The 16,253-nt window shown below is 37.2% G+C and overlaps 1 protein-coding gene across 1 annotated transcript in view; it reads left to right on the plus strand.

The window, feature by feature from the left end:
* LOC124161861 (sorting nexin-25) overlaps positions 1–16,253 on the plus strand; it is a 36,777-nt gene that overhangs the window by 14,857 nt on the left and 5,667 nt on the right. The window contains exons 12-18 of the mRNA XM_046538084.1: positions 2,450–2,623; positions 3,641–3,780; positions 5,730–5,853; positions 6,106–6,239; positions 7,952–8,215; positions 9,924–10,067; positions 12,152–12,290. Of these exons, the coding sequence (XP_046394040.1) occupies positions 2,450–2,623; positions 3,641–3,780; positions 5,730–5,853; positions 6,106–6,239; positions 7,952–8,215; positions 9,924–10,067; positions 12,152–12,290 (1,119 nt within the window). The remainder of the gene's footprint in view (positions 1–2,449; positions 2,624–3,640; positions 3,781–5,729; positions 5,854–6,105; positions 6,240–7,951; positions 8,216–9,923; positions 10,068–12,151; positions 12,291–16,253) is intronic.

Raw genomic sequence — 16,253 nt, forward strand, 5'->3', positions numbered from 1 at the left:
CGGGTTCATCTTGCTGATCTAAAAAAATTAGCTACAATGCCTCGGACTTTGAAAACTCACAATATAGGCAGTCAAAGTAACATTGTAGGAATACACGAGACCATTCTAGCCCAGAATGTACGTACAATGTTGAAATCCTTGGTTTTCAAAGATTGACGTATTTTATACGCCAGCGCGCCCGGTCCAGGGTTATCAACTTTTATTTCATCCTATTTGTTGATTGAAATTATATTTCGGAATGGTTCTTTTAGCACTGCTACTGAGGTAAACTGGTAGGTACTGAGTAAAAGGTACTGAGGTAGGTACTAAGTAAGTAAACTCCCTTTGGAGTAATGTGAATTACAAGTGTTCGAGATATATGGCATTTTATATTCGCTTTGTGTTCATATTAATTATGTCTGTACGCATAATGTTGCTTGCCGCGAACCTTTAATGGTATGTGCTCTTGCAAGAGTGGTTTTCATTTTTAATGTGGGGAAGTTGGTCAGTATAAGGAAAGAAAAAATTGACATTTTAGCGCACACCAACCCTTGTAGTCACCGTAGCTCTGCGTTTGTAATGACACTGCAAAAATACCTTAACGCCATTATGATGATAAAAAAATTGTATCATGTCAATGATTGCTGCAATTATAATTAATGATAAACTTGACGCCGTACGATCACAACGAAGACAACAAAAAATATTGCCATGACACAGTCTTGAACCCTGGTTCTTATGGTGGGAGTATTTCCCTGACACCGTACACGCTATCACTACCCCAACCGAAGCATTGCTTATATGTGGATATTTTGCATTTATATATATGACTTGTGAAAAGTAACGCATGAAAATTAATTAATTACAGCCTAACAAAGGCCCTAATTGATAAAGATGGAGCAAGGTACGCGGTCTCCCCTTGTTAGCCTTAACGTCTCGCATTTCTATGGAGCGTTGAACCTGTCCTCCTTTTTCAAAAATTCAGTGACCATAAATACATCAAAGTTTGGTATACCATTTATAAATCGTTGGTATTTTCCTTCTCCCAACCAAGATTATCTTTTCTTGAACCCATCATGGACAGAGAACCATTGCAACCACCAGCTAGCACGGAAATATGGCTAACATCCCACGATTTTATTTGCGAAGGGCGAACGTTCCGGCCGGCGGGGCGTGAATACATACGCAATGAATAAGTCTTGCAGCAAACGTCTGAAATAGGTTTATTAGTTTGACTCGATTCTTACAAAAAAAGTTTTGGCATGATAAACGGCATTGTGCCAAAATATACCCAGCAAAAAATAAATACCATCATCTATTTATTAAAGATTCAATGTGCTATTCGTACTACTCTTTCCAAACTTGAAGTTGACACGTGAAATGAATATTAATATATTACTCAATGATGAAGTCATTTACTCAAAAGAGAAGCAGCCACCTATATATTCTGAAATTATTTTATGACAGCAAAAAACGGATACCCTCAAATTCTGTAATTTTTCTATGCAATAAAAGTGGTAGAACTAAACGGCGTAGAAGCTGCCTTCTGCTACTGCCTTGTGACGTCACGGCCAATATTCAACATGGACACCCGTTTTAGCGGCCTTTGATTTTTTCCATATTTCGGACAGTCATCTCGAATCAAGTATTCACTATTAGGATTTAAACTGCGTTTTTACGACATTATGTTTTTCTGAACTCTAATTTAAAAAATGTGTTTGGTGCATTTGAAACACTAGTGTACTTCCCTATTTTACCGTTCTTTTATTTGGGATGGATGTCATTATCATAATGATAATTAATAATGTTAATGTTATTTTATTTGATGTGTATTATAAGTATTATCATTTCATTTGCATGTATAGCTATTTTTTCCGTTCTCTGGTGAAAATGGCTGCTTCAATGTTGAGTGTCCATGGCCATTTTGGGCACCCAATTTTAAGTGGCCATCATTTGAAAAATAAAAAATAATGGCCATCAGTGACTATTGGCTATGTTCACCACGGCCAATACCCATGGCCACAATTGGGCAATGTGATTTAACTTTTCCATGACCATTTTCACCTGGACCCCTTCTGCATACATAGCTTTCGTTACTGTATCGCCTTCGTTAATATTTTTTGTCTTTAATTCATTCTTCCTCCATTCAATTATTTGTCTCACGAAATACTCTGGTTTGTAAGCATTCTCTTCCACTGAATGAGAATAGTATACAGGTCTCTGCAATTTTTTTTAGTACCAGATGTAATTCTCCACCTTTCATCCAGCTTTTTTAATTATAAGATGAAATTATATCACTTGAATGACATTTTCTTAGGCTCTTCATATTCCATCCCTTCTTCACCTCATGCCGACTATAATTTCTTACACGGAGGTCAGCCTGAGACAATTTCATCCAAAGTATTTGCTGGGAAAGTGCAAAATCATATAATTGATCAATCTATTATCAAACCATTTTTACTTATTCTAGGCTTTGCAAGCCCTCAGAACCTCTGTCAAACCTGAATCTCGGGTTTTAGGAATCCTTGAGAAGGAGGTGGAATGGTTGGAAGGAGAGAAAAGGCAATTAGAAGCACATGTATCTCGAACGGAAACATGGGGTGAACATCTGGGAAGGTGGAGAGCTACTGTACAATCAGCCGAGGTGAGTATTGTTACAGTAACAGCGAAAAAGTTAGGTGTAATGCATTCCTATTTTCCTAATTGTACAACTCTATTTCGTGACCCATAAGACAATATATTTTTTTTCTCACTAATGTGCCCTAAAATCAACCAGCTTTTAATGGGCCGTGGGTATAGCTTCATCCTCTACCATTGCAACATACAGTGATTATGAATTTTTAAGCTTTTACAATGAATGATTAATTTTTAACATCCCAATTTATTTCCCAATATTTTATACGAGAATAATTTTTTCTCTATAATAAGTGGTGTTTTGAAAAAAAGTTTTTCATCCTTTTCTGTTTGATTTTTTGCATGAAATCTAACTTGAAAAAAATCACAGAACGTCTTGTGCGCTTATGTCTTATTGATTGCAAAAAACTGTATTATGGACTTGAAAATCCCATGACAATCATTTGTATGCTAATCTTTGGTGCATGTAGTAACAGAGCTATGGAATGGCATTTAGAATGATAAATTTGTAGATGATACATTTAATCATCCATTTATCTTTCATAGAAAGAATGAAAAGATTGCTGATAGCCTAAATTTCCATGAATTGTATTGCATTGAATTATTTAGGATGTATTTGGCTGGCCCTATCTACACCCTATTTTACCCTCACTGAGTCAATTGCCAAGGTGAGGAAGTGTCTAGGAAACTATAATAACTCTAAGCTATATTTAGTAGGATGTAAGCATGCATATGCATATGCTAAGTTACTACACACAGGTTAGTAGATAGAGATTTTTTCATGCACTATCAAGTCAGTTTATGTAATAAAATGCTCATTATTTAATGCAGAAGATACTTCCTCATCAAGTATGTATTTTTTCGACTTCTCATTTTCCCTCTACTTGAAAATTTGGGTATTGCTGTTTTGCTATTGCTTAAATGAAGAGAATGGGGAACTTTCAATTGCTTAAAATTGGACTGTTAACGATAATTATTTTCTAGCATATTTTTAATCAACTCCCTCCTGCTTATGTGTTATTTGTAGATTCCTGATGAAAAAGAGCCCCCTCAGTTTGTTCTAGTTGTTCATATTTTGGAAGATGAGCAAGACAGTGATGCTGTGTCAACTGGTTGGGTTGTTCTGAGAAAATTACCTGATTTTCTGGAGTTACATAGAAAGTTGCGGTAAGCACTAGTTTAAAATGTACCTTTTCATTATTCTTTAGTTTTTCTCCCAGCAATGGCAATAAAAAATTCAGTCTTTAATTTCAATTTCAATGTTGTTTTCATCACTGACAGTGTCTGTAACGACATAAATTACTTGCTGATGTATGTATGTCTATGTTGCATTTCATTCCTAACCTAGAGTGGACTCCGGCAGGTACCTAAATTTCAGTTGCTTCTCTTAAATATTAGCCTTCCATATTTAATACAAGTTCAGGCATTGAGTATGAATCTAGCTATGTGGTAGGTCGGCCAAAATTATTACAAGTTTCAGTCTAGTAGCTATATGTTATAATAGGGTAGTTTCCTTCATCAAAGAAAATAAAAGGCAATAATTGCGATTCGTTACCCACCATTAGTGTATTCATAATATACAAATTATTTCGTTTTATAAATGCCAGTTTAGACGAATGGCAATGGTCCATTTTTATCCTCATTTGAAAAGGGCCAGATTGGCGCCCATGCGATGCCACTCCACGTGACGTCACAGGGACCTAGTTTCTATTCGAGAGGATAGGAGTTATACATCGTCTGAGGTTACCAATGCATGCATGAGTCACAGAGCTCAGGGAAACATGTCTTAATAATCACTTATTAAAACTGGCTAAGGTCGGAAAGTTTTCCTCGTTTGATAAGGTATTAATAATCCTTATTTAAGCCAAGCGCTACCAGGCGGCAGGGCACTAGGCTACCCGCTGGCAGCCTGCGACATATCAGCGCTAAGCCTCGCCTCAAGGTCACCTCACCGGGCGGAGGGGGAACCAGAAATACGACGTACGGAGAGATTTCCCACCATTCCTACTTACGCGTCACGTTTTCGCGCGCTTGTAAATTTTCACTTTTCATTTAATGGCGAAAAATAGATATCGTCATTTAAAAATCTAAAAGCGTGAAATACGTACTCCAGGAGTAATAATCTTTCGATTTAGGCAATAAAAAAATAATAGGAAACCACCCTATTGTAAGTATAAATGAATTGATTTTCTGTTTTAATTTTGAATGTTATGTATCTTCCCATATATAATGCAAAAGTGCTGTGAATTGCAAATATTTTCATTTTGGTGTTCAATCCTTTTTAACCCTTTCGCGCCGGACCTTCGTTGAGGGAAATTCTTCCTCAATATGTGTCTCTTGAAAGTTTTCTTTGCTCCTCTGTACGAAGCTTTTTCGCGTCGACTGAAGGCAGTGGTTCCCTCCCTAACCATTTTTCGACCCAACTCAGTGGGGTGCCGATCCCTTTCTTCGGCCTCTGTCCCAGACCCTAGAGGGATTAAAAGCCCTTTCCTAGGACGAGTCTGCGGTCAACTGGCTAAAATATTAGTGCAAAATATATGCAAATATTTGTTGTTTGCATCGATTTTTTACATTCAAAATGAATTTTGTGCTTCTTTTCTGAGCGTGCAGAGATTTTAAACGAAGTTCTAACATTGATATAGACGGAATTAGTATATTTACTAGTTGGTCTATAACTCCGTTGATATTAACGTTAGAATTTTGTTTGAAAATTCCATGTGGTCAGCAAAAAAAGATGAATTCATTTATAGGAATGGATATCAAAAGTAAGCAACAAATATAGTTTTGGAAAACACGCTGCAAATAACAGTAGTTGACCGCATGGAGAGGATAAGGAAGGGACGACCTGAGCGGCCGAAGATGGGAATGGGTTCGCGCTAAGGCGGATCACGAGGGGCGACCGCGTCCGTGGGTCTATTGTGTCCGCCACGGTCACTTTTTTCGACATGTGCCGCACAGGCGTGGCATTCGTTGCTAAGGTTAGGAAAATTAACACCGCGCAGGTGTGGCATTTGTTGTTTATGGAAGAAAATCCTCGCAACATAGGTGTGGCATTCGGCGCGAAAGGGTTAATTTTATTTGTATCTTTGTATTTGATGTACATTTTCTGATTGCAGTCAATTAGGTTCAGAGGTGAAAGGGCTTGAGCTGCCTTCTCAGTCTGGGAAATTTCTCTTTGGCAAGGGCATTGACAAGAACTCGCTTGAAAAAGCCAAATCTCAGATTCAGAAGTATTTGGAGGTTGGTTTCTTTTTCTTCATTCTTATTATTTTGATGCTATTTGTGTATTCCCTGGTCATTCTTTATTTGTGACTCAAATAAATGCAATCTTTCTACAAATGAACTAATATGTATTCATACCATTGAATTTTTAATGATGTAGACCTTCCATTATTTTTTAATGTCTTTTGTGAACATTCCACTGCAAAATTACTCAGGCCACGAAATTATTTAAATAACGCTTTTGTCACATTTTTTTTTCTCTTTTTACAGTTTGTTCTGCAGGATGAAAAGTTAAATCAAAGTGAAGCTCTGTATGCCTTTTTAAGCCCAAGCTCAGAGCATCTTAAGCAAGCCGTTCCATCTCCGAAAAAGTCACGGTTCTCACTTTCAACTTTGTTTAAAAGGTACTGTAAATAGAAACATCTTTTTTTTCCTTATTTTCAATGGTTTTCAATTTGTATCTCGGATTTAATTTTTCAGTTTGCCCTCTTAAATGTGTTTGAATGTTTTCTGGGCTTCCATCATTATTCGATGCCTGATGTTTCACTGGCAATCTGACTGGCATCTTCAGATCAGAAGTGAATTTTGATGCAGGATGGGCCTCTTGTTTTGTTCCATTGCCTACTTGTGGAGCTATTTATGATGAAAAATCAATGGACTTGACCCTTTCACAAATAAGTTGATAACGTAATGAACTTATACCAAGAGGGTCTCTGGCTCTCAGATACTCCTGGCCTCAAGTGTTTCTTTATTATTTACACTATTGCGAGAGATCAGTACCATTGATGATAGGTTTTCTCTGAATGAGAAGATGAACAAGGGCTCTACTGACATCATCAACTAAGCAAAAGTGGGTGGCTACTTTCTTATTTTCTAATTTTAAACTTAAACAAGTGAATGGCTGAATGGGGAAGATTTTTTTGCTGTAAATCTTTCCTTGCCATTTTTTTAGATTCTTTTAATGAATTGCAATTTTGTGTCTTAGTGGACATCCTCATCATGGTAAACTAATATTTACCTCTGTGGCTTGAATAATTTTCTGAGTTCGAGATTTAAAATAATAGCGGTGAAAGGCTTGGGGTGTAATAGGCATTCTTAAATTTTCTGTGTCTGCAAGTTATGTTTTTTCACCTTTGGGCAAACTTAATTACCCAAAGAAGAACAGTATGGCTAGTACATCTTAAGGCTTGGTATGGAGTTCAAGATACATGGGAGATATGAACCAAAAGTATAAAAATTTTATTTTTCTTAAATATACCATAGTGCATTCAAGTTTAAATTCCGCAAACAGGAAACTTAATCACTTTCACTTAATCACTTTCTTTATCACAGTTATGTTAAGCTGGTTATTGTGAGTGCTTCCATGTTTTCAACAAGAGATGTGATGTTGTGGTTGAATTTCATGCATTTGTTTACATATTTTATTGCAAACATAACGGGTCTTTCTTTTACATATTTTTTCCATGCAATTCTGTGACTTTGTGAAAAACTATACCCCTCAGAAATGTGGAGGTGAAAAATCACAATTCATCCATTATTTTGTCACATCCAAACTAAGTTATACTTCTTTATTGCATCCCAACACTTACTACATTTTATTACACTTACTACACTTATATATTTTAAATTAATGAATGAATAGTGAAGTTTATCACCCTAATTATTACATGTCTGTTACAAGTAAAGGAAATCAGGGTAAACAGGGAAAAATATGAGGGAATTAGAAGTACCCTTCTGGAAAATTTTAAGGAAAAGTTGGTATGGGCTAAGGTCAATGAATTTTTTGGTGGCCACTGCACTCCAACTGCAAAAAGTTATATCTGCTTTGGTTTTAGTTCACGTCATTATGATTTTCTAAATTTGTTTTTAAATTTTATGAGTTCATGAAATCAAGATTGGGATGTTTTATCAACATTCATTTGTGTGAGAGGATAATGCCTACTTTTACCAGAGAATCACCAGGAATATTTTCTGCTATCTTCTTACATCAAATTACTCGGAAAACTTCAAATACATATAAAAGTTTTAACATCTGCCTGGTGTGAGTTTGGTAAAGTGGAATTGGCTGTTATGAATGTACTAACTTATAACCCATCTCTCTGATTTTTCAATGCAGTGGTAGTTCAGGCAGTGGAGGTGGTGGGTCAGCTGAGTCTTCGAGTGGACGTGATACTTGTCGGGAGAGTGATGAGGATGAGCCATTGCTGCTGGAAGAGTCTGTCGAGCGCGGCGGAGTGGAGCCTGGTGGTGGGAAGGATTCTATTGCGGAGCCACTGTATGCCCTCCTTGGTGAGGTGTTTGACCTGCGTGGCGTCTTCAGGTGGCTCAGGAGGACACTTATAACATTTGTCCAAATCACCTATGGGCACACCATAAATAGGTATGTCATCATTTCATGTTATGGTTATCTAGAGGCAAATCTCTTGATCATTCTCTTCATGGGATGATATATTATTTTTTTTAGGAACAGTAAATATTGTTTTGCTAGTAGTTGGATGTGTTGCCTTAAGAAGGCAACATTCTTCCATCGTTTTCCTTCAACCCCTGCCCCTGCTCTAGAGGTGTTGTTGGACTCCTTAATCATGGCAGTATCTCCTTCCTTTTTTTCTTTTTCTCTTCTCCTGCTTCCTTAAGGTCAGAGTTTCTCTGACTGGTAGACCTCGTCTCTGGAGCATGTTCCAGCTTGGCCCACCTTGATAATCATGCTAGAGTGGCAAAACTAGCATGTAAGTTAATTAAGTATTTCAGTTAATTGTATGAAAAAATGTGCCCTTTAAGTTTATTGTAGCCCCAAATTTTAATTTTCTTTGTTTTTATTCTGTGAGTGTTATGATTTGTAAATACACGGTAGGTTAAGATGTAGTGCTGTGCCCTATGACCCCTAACATGATGGTGATGAATATTTTCATCAAAATTGAGAAGTAAAACTTATAATGTCTGTCCGATTTGTTGTCTGTATTTATTAGTTGTGTGCATATTTAAGATGAAATTATGAAATGAAGATTCTTTGCAGTTATGTGTGGGGAAATAAATTTTGATATATATATCGATACAACTGATAAGTTTAATTTTTGAATGCATGAAAGAAATTTTTTTGGATTAATGGGTAATATATACTTGTTACTATCAATGACATCCCCATGTTTTAAAAACATTTTTAACTGCCAGTTGCAGAAGCCTTGGTTTGGTAAGGCTTAACTTCATGTTGAACCAACCAGTGGTGTAGTTCTCCCTTATCATAGCTGTGATTCATGCTTCTCTATGAGTCTACTTCCCCCCTTGTCATTCCCCTAACCTGCTTACCAACCAATCAGCCTGAAGACCCCTCCCCTCTACTTCCCTTACTGCCTCCACTCCTTGGTTTTGCTATTTAAGGAATCATGAGCCCTGGTCAATAATTCTGAAATCCCATGCCATCTCCCTGCTAATGATGGAAATCCCATCCCCCAAGTCTTCGTGGAAAATGATCGTGTGATTCAGTCATAAGGGACTGTTAAGGGACTAAAATTTAGTTTTGCATGAAAATGCATCAAAATAAGCACAAGAATGGGTATTGAGGGCTTTGCTTTTAAATCTTGCATGGAATTAGTGCTTTTACCAGTAGCGTAGCGAGGGGAGTCCAGGGTGTCTGGACCCCCTGAAATATAAAAACCACAGTTACTTTGCTTCATAAAGAATACAAAATATTGAAAAATAATGAATTTACCAAAGATTTTTTTACAAATGAAGTGTTCTTGATTATTAAAAGTGCTTAAATTACTTTAAAATCCTCTAGTCAGTACTCCGTTTTTCCAGAGTTTTCCCCTCTGGTCTTGGACCCTCCCGAACAATATTCCTGGCTTTTGCTGATGTAAAATTTGCAATTTTGTTTTGTTTTGCTATTTAAGTTCAAAGTATGTTCTTAAAAAGTGAAAAGCTTTGGTTCCTGATATTTAAAAATGGATGACAAAATTTTCTCAGGTCCCTATGCTCTCCATTTTCAATTTTGAGAGTGGAAAAATCTATTTTTCCCAGTTGAAAAAAAAAAGATGGCCCACCCAACTATTAAGGGGTCTTCCCTTATAATCTGATTGTTTATTGATTTTCAGGCAGGTGAGGGAGACAGTTAGCTGGATATTTTCAGAACCTATGCTCCACTACTATGTTCAGTTTCTCATAAAATCCTGGTGGCCAAATGGCTCATTGGTGGAACCATCTCCCCAAAGAACTGAAAAGGAGAAAGTTCGCACCCGGTATGTGATGCTTAATTATGTTATGCCCTTTACTTATTCTATCATAAGTTAATGAGAGATACCAATATCCCCTAGGGTGCTCAAAAACTCAGGTAAACTATGAACTTTGGGTTTTACTCCAGAATTTTTAGAACCCAAAATGTTTGTTGATTGTTTGTGAATTTCAGGATAAAATCTGGACTCATAAGAAATATCATTTTAACCCTTTTACTGCCAGCCCATTTTGGTTGGGATGTGCGAAGACTGCCAAGACTATTTCCTGGAGTTTGCAACATTTCAGATTTTAAAATTTTTCTGCTACTTTATTTTATTTAATACATATAGATTTTTTCCCAATTCTTAAGATATATTAATATCTTATAACCATAGATAGATTGTGGGGGTTTACTTAAATTACAGCTGTTGAAAAGGGCACAATCACGAAAAAAAGTGAAATAAGTTGGGCCGATAAATCGGCCCCTGGCAGTTTTCGCTCAGCCAGCGAGGGCCAATGTATCGGCCTGGTGGTAGTAAAAGAGTAAAGTAAAAAAAATCAGTAATTCACAATTAAAACAGGAGGGCCATTAGCTACATAGGTAATTTGTCTGTCATCTTCAGCCTTCTTCTTCCTCTTCCCTTTACTCCTTCCACTGTTCCCATGACTGCTGTATTTAAAATCCCTTTACCTCTTAAAATATCCTTATCCAATTCCCCTTTCTCTTATGTATTGTTCTCAATTACGTTCATTCCCAACTCTTTTCAGCTCCTCCTAATTCCTCACTCTATCCACCCACTTCACTCTCTCCAGCCTTGTCCTCTCCCACATTTTAAAAGCGTTGATCCTATTCCTATCTCTTCTTCCCAATGCCCAAGTTTCGTATCCATACGACACAACACTCCGCACATAGCATTTTACCAGTCTCTTCCTCAGCTCCAGGTCCATGCTGCTACATGACACGTTTCTTTTTTTATCCTCCAGTCTTCAGTCCGCATTCTTCTTAACATATATATCCCAACTTACATATGTACCCATTATTTTACAGTCAACACAATTTGCACTTCTCAAACTTGATTTATTCCTATGAAGCATTTTACCAAGTAATATTAATACCTTTTACATCCTCCTAGTTGATATGCTCTCTCACATTGCTAAGTGTTCCAAGCTGAACCTTATTCACAGATACCCAATACATTATGTTTTTACACACTAATGTAACTAATGTTATGCTTCCTTGTGGTATTTTGGAAGGTTCTCTTAAGAAGAACTTGATATTGTCAAAACTGGTAGTGCTAGTCTTTCCAATATGACACTGTTGAAGCCCGAAGAATAAGTTAATTTATCTGGCATGTATGGCAATACTGTGGATTCATAGAATAAGAATTTCCCCTTATCCTATAAATATATATAAAGATAAGTTAATTTATACAAAATCATGGTAAATCTAAGCTTCCTGGTAGTGCAACTGGTTAGAGCTACTGACCGGCAACCGGGAGGTTCTGGGTTCGAGTCCCAGTCAGGTAGCATTTTTACCCTCTGATTTCTGGCTTTTTCCGTCTACCACAGCACCGTTGCCCTCGTCCTTTTTTCTATTATATGTTCCTATGCCTTTCTTTCCTTACCTCTGAATTTATTTGAATATACATGTACACACAATATTGTGGAAAAATGAGATGCAGGTAGCACATATAATAAATGGTTCGAGTCACTATCACTAAAAAATAGACTCAAAAAGAAAAACTCACTGGGGAAAATAAAACTAGGAGCTTTGCATGATGAGCTTTTGTGATCATTAGTTCCCTATTTCTCCAAGTGAATGATTAGGGTGTGCTTTTGTTTTTTTTAAATCATTTTAACTGTAATGCATCATCTTAATTGTGTGTTTATATTTTAGGCCAATGTAGTCAAAGATATCATGTAAACCAACTCTGAAATAATAAGTCAGTGAAGCAAAAGAGATTGATAATACTGATAAAAATTTTGTGATTTACTCCACCTGAGGCCAAGCTCATTTAGTGGAGGAATGGTTGATAATTATGGGTGACTGTGAGGTGACCATATCAAGAAATGGACGATATGTATTTTTCATTACATATTTGTATTACAGTTGGGTAGCCAAGGAGTTGTTTGTTGATAACATTCCTGAGGTTCTGAGCAATTTAGTTGGACAGCAAAGTGCTAGGCGTGGAGCAATTAAAGTTTTTGAAACCCTGCAAGATGTTCGTTTGAATAAGCAACTATTTTATGTGAGTATATGGTTAATGATTTTTTATTACTTCTCTTTCTGTTTAGCTAATTTGATTTTATTATGTTAATTTCAGTTCCTGAATAAAGCTAAAGATAATTAAAAATTCATCTTATACTTAAGAATCACTCATTGATGCATTACAATGCACAAATATAAATATTATATCTCAAGGCCAATTAGGAATTAATCCTTAATTTCAGCATGTTATTTTCTTGAAAGAAAGTTTGGTCCTTGGTTGAGGGAAGAATAAAAAATACATAATAAGTCATTGGAGCCCCTGTATTTTCATTATGTCTGGAGATATGATGTTTTATGTGAAGATGCCTTTGTAAAAATTCAGTTTCACAAATTTTAATATCTTATAAACCATAGCATGTATTCAAATACAACTTAAGTGTTATTTTTATATAAAAAAAAATGAAGACAATGTGACAAATTTGGTGGTAATCGGTGACCCGAGGGGCAAATATCTGGTTGAATTTTAGAAGAATGACCTATGCATGAAAAACCTGTTGTAAGTGAAGCACATACAGTAAACTCTTGATTTTACGAAGCAGGATTTTACGGAGTTTTCGATTATACGAAGTGATATTGCGGTCCCGGTGAAAAGCCTATGCTAAATACATGGCGCTATTCGATTATACGAAGTTTCGATTATACGAAATTTTTTGAATTTACGAAACTCGGTCCCCAGGAGCAAATGGCATTCGTTTATACGAACTACGGCGAAAAATTTGTCAACAAAACTAGTTACGCCGGCGTAAGTAGCTAAAAAATCAGCGCTTCCAACTGTTGTCCATCAAAAGTGCGAAATCGTAAATGATAATGCAACTTTGGAGAGAAATGGGTCGCCAAAAATCTCACTGTGGGAATTTAGGGGGAGTAGGAGTTCAGTTAAAATATCGCGGCTGGCATTATGCCCCTATTTACGTGCCTGTTCGTAAACATAGCATCGAAAATAATTCGTAGTTTAACATGTCAGGAAGGTCGCGCGGAGTATTTCGTACACCCCTAATTAACCCTTTGCACTGCTGTGAACGTACTTCGAAGACTACTTGACTACTTTTCGCCGAAGCACTTTGAAGGGTCCCTAATCCGGGACCCTTTCCTCGACGAGCTCACCCTCGCTGGCCCCTGAAACTGGGCTATTTTTTAATGCATTACCTGACGCAACCCTGGGTTTCAAAGGGCAAAGGTGCCATGGGGGGAAAAAGAGTAAAGTGCGTGTTACTGTGGGGCTGTGCGTCAACCAAACTGGCACGGACAAAATAAGCCCGTTGTCATTGGGAAATTTGAAAGGCCACGGTGCTTGAAACATGTAAAATTGGAAGCCCTCCCCGTTTTTTACCATGCAAATAAAAACAGCTGGATGACCCGAGAAATTTTCCAGCAAACGGTTATACGTCTACAGAGAATAATTGCTGGAGAGAACAGCAAAATTGTTTTAATAATGGGTAATGCCACCGTTCATAAATACGTGGAAGATCTAAAATTGGCTAATGTTCGAGTCCTCTTTTTACCCCCGAACTCGACTAGCAAGTCCCAGCCCTTGGACCAAGGCATTATCCAGGATTGTAAAGTCCTATACCGGAAGAAGCTTGAGCGGTAATACTTGCGATGGATCGGTATGTATACATTCATCTATTTTGCTCATGTGCGTTTGGATATCGATTTAGATATTTTTATTCATGATTATCATTCTTTCAAATCTATTTGCTACTTTTATAAATAGGAACAGAAATTAATAACATCCCGAAATGGACGTTGATACATGCAATCCGCGCCATAATATCTTTTCGTGTATATATTGGCCTTCGTGAATGAACAACTTAAATATCTCAGGTACTGGGCTCTATTTACCGCCAATTTATATTTCAGGCTTCTCGTAATGAAGACGCACTTCCAAGTCTAACCATGAACTTTCTTCTCACGCGCTTCCCCGTTCTCCCATGCTGGGGTTCTGTCTTTCCAAAGCCGTCCCTTCCCTCCTGCCGCCTTAGGCTGATCTTGCTGACACCCACCTTACGCATCCCAAACCCCTCCTTCCCCAGCATTTCCCATTCACTCCCTCCCTAAGGAGACTGAGCTTGTGTGCGTCGCAAAAAAATACGGCCCCCAAAAGTAGACTGAGGCAGAGCTGAAGGCCATTTCCCCACCCTTCTTTGTCCTGCCTCCTTCACCAGTCCTTGTGCTGACCACACTTCTTCCCTCAGGCAATCCCCATCCCACTCTTATTCACCCCACCCCCTGGGAACGTTCCCCGATTGTGGAGAAGGGCATGGTTCATCTTTACCTGCAACGGGGGTAAGTTATTAACCGGAGAGAGGCGGAAGAAGTATCTTCCACTATAGGGAAAATGGTGCCGCGCTTATAATTGTCTCTCTTCTTCTCAGCTGACTTTTCAATTGAAATTAATTTCTTTGCTCTTTCCACACTATATTTATTTACGATTATGGCGCGACTATTTTTTAGTGCTAAAACTAAGAAAATCTTTTCTCTATGTCAATGATCCTTTGCCTAACTTTCAATACGGCGGAGAAAGGAACACGAAAACTAAATGAGGTGACGGTACATGTTTTTGCGTGTCATTTTTTGGGAATTCACGCCAGCGAACCAATACTTAACCACGTTGAGAGATGATAAAACGTCTCTTGTAGGAAAACAATCAATGTGGATAATAACGTTTCTATCTATATTTCTCTGATACTGTAAGATGTTTCTCCTGTCGTTTTCCGGTTGTAACCTTGCTCCTGTCGGCATAAAAGGAGAGAAACATACTATATGAACAGGTCACCTCACACCCGGTATGAAGAATACAGTCCTGATGAAGAATTAAGTCTTTTATGGCAACGTCTGCGAAGATGATGGAACACAGTAGTCGGACGGAGAACTCAAACAGAATTTACTTCAAATATTCGCCAGAAGATAATCACATCCTACGTTATTTATGATCGTAATTGAATCTCAGTGAAAATAGAGCACATTCTGCTAAAAATACGAAGTAACTCGAAATATTAACTTACGAAGGTTATTTTGGAAACGGGCTAAGACCCTTGTTTTTCTTTTTTTCTCGTCACTGAGCGATAGAGGGCGACATAAATGGCGGTTAGGTCGGCTGCCGCTAAAATTCCGTGGGTGTCAGAAACAAATATCTATCTTTTGCATACTTAATAGTAGCTATTGGCTCCTAACCACAAATTTATTACTGTAAATTCTTATAACAAACATTGCAATTCATTATTTGATTACGTTTTCTAAACTGGTCGGGAATTTCTTTAGCGATCGTTGATGTTGAAGTATGAACAAGAAATGGGAATTTTATGGTGGTATAATTATTTTACGATTTTTCACATCATAAATCGATAACAAAAAGCCTTTTCTATGAATTATACCGAGAATAACCACCGAAAACATTTAGATAAGACCACTAAAGACAAAAAACGACGGAAGAAACAAAAGCGAACATTTTTTTCGTGACTTATGAAAAAGGTTTGAATTTACGAAACTCGATTTTACGAAGTGCCAATTTTCCGGTCCCACTGACTTCGTAAAATCAAGAGTTTACTGTACATATACAGTTCATCCTGATGATTGCTTTTACTCATATCAAAAGTAAATAAAATAATGTACATAAATTCTTATTAAATCCACAGATCTTGTGAAATTGTGTAGAAAACAAATAACATTATGTGGACAATTGCATGTTATGATAAATAAGGGCAGCACAGAAGTAATTTATTCTTTACCATATAAGCGTGTGTAAGAGGTGCACACGTGTAATAGGCGCACCCCATTTTGAGCATCGAAGCTATAAAGAAAAAAAAATTGAGCGGCATTTTTTTATCCTATTGTGCAGTGTTGCAGACATGTGCCTGGAATTTCAACATTATTTATTAATTTCAATTAATAAATAATGTTTCAATTTACAATTAACTGCGGCAGTAATAGCGGCATAAGAGGG

The sequence above is a fragment of the Ischnura elegans genome, chromosome 7 (assembly GCF_921293095.1).
Source record: "Ischnura elegans chromosome 7, ioIscEleg1.1, whole genome shotgun sequence".
In the NCBI taxonomy this organism is placed as follows: domain Eukaryota; kingdom Metazoa; phylum Arthropoda; class Insecta; order Odonata; family Coenagrionidae; genus Ischnura; species Ischnura elegans.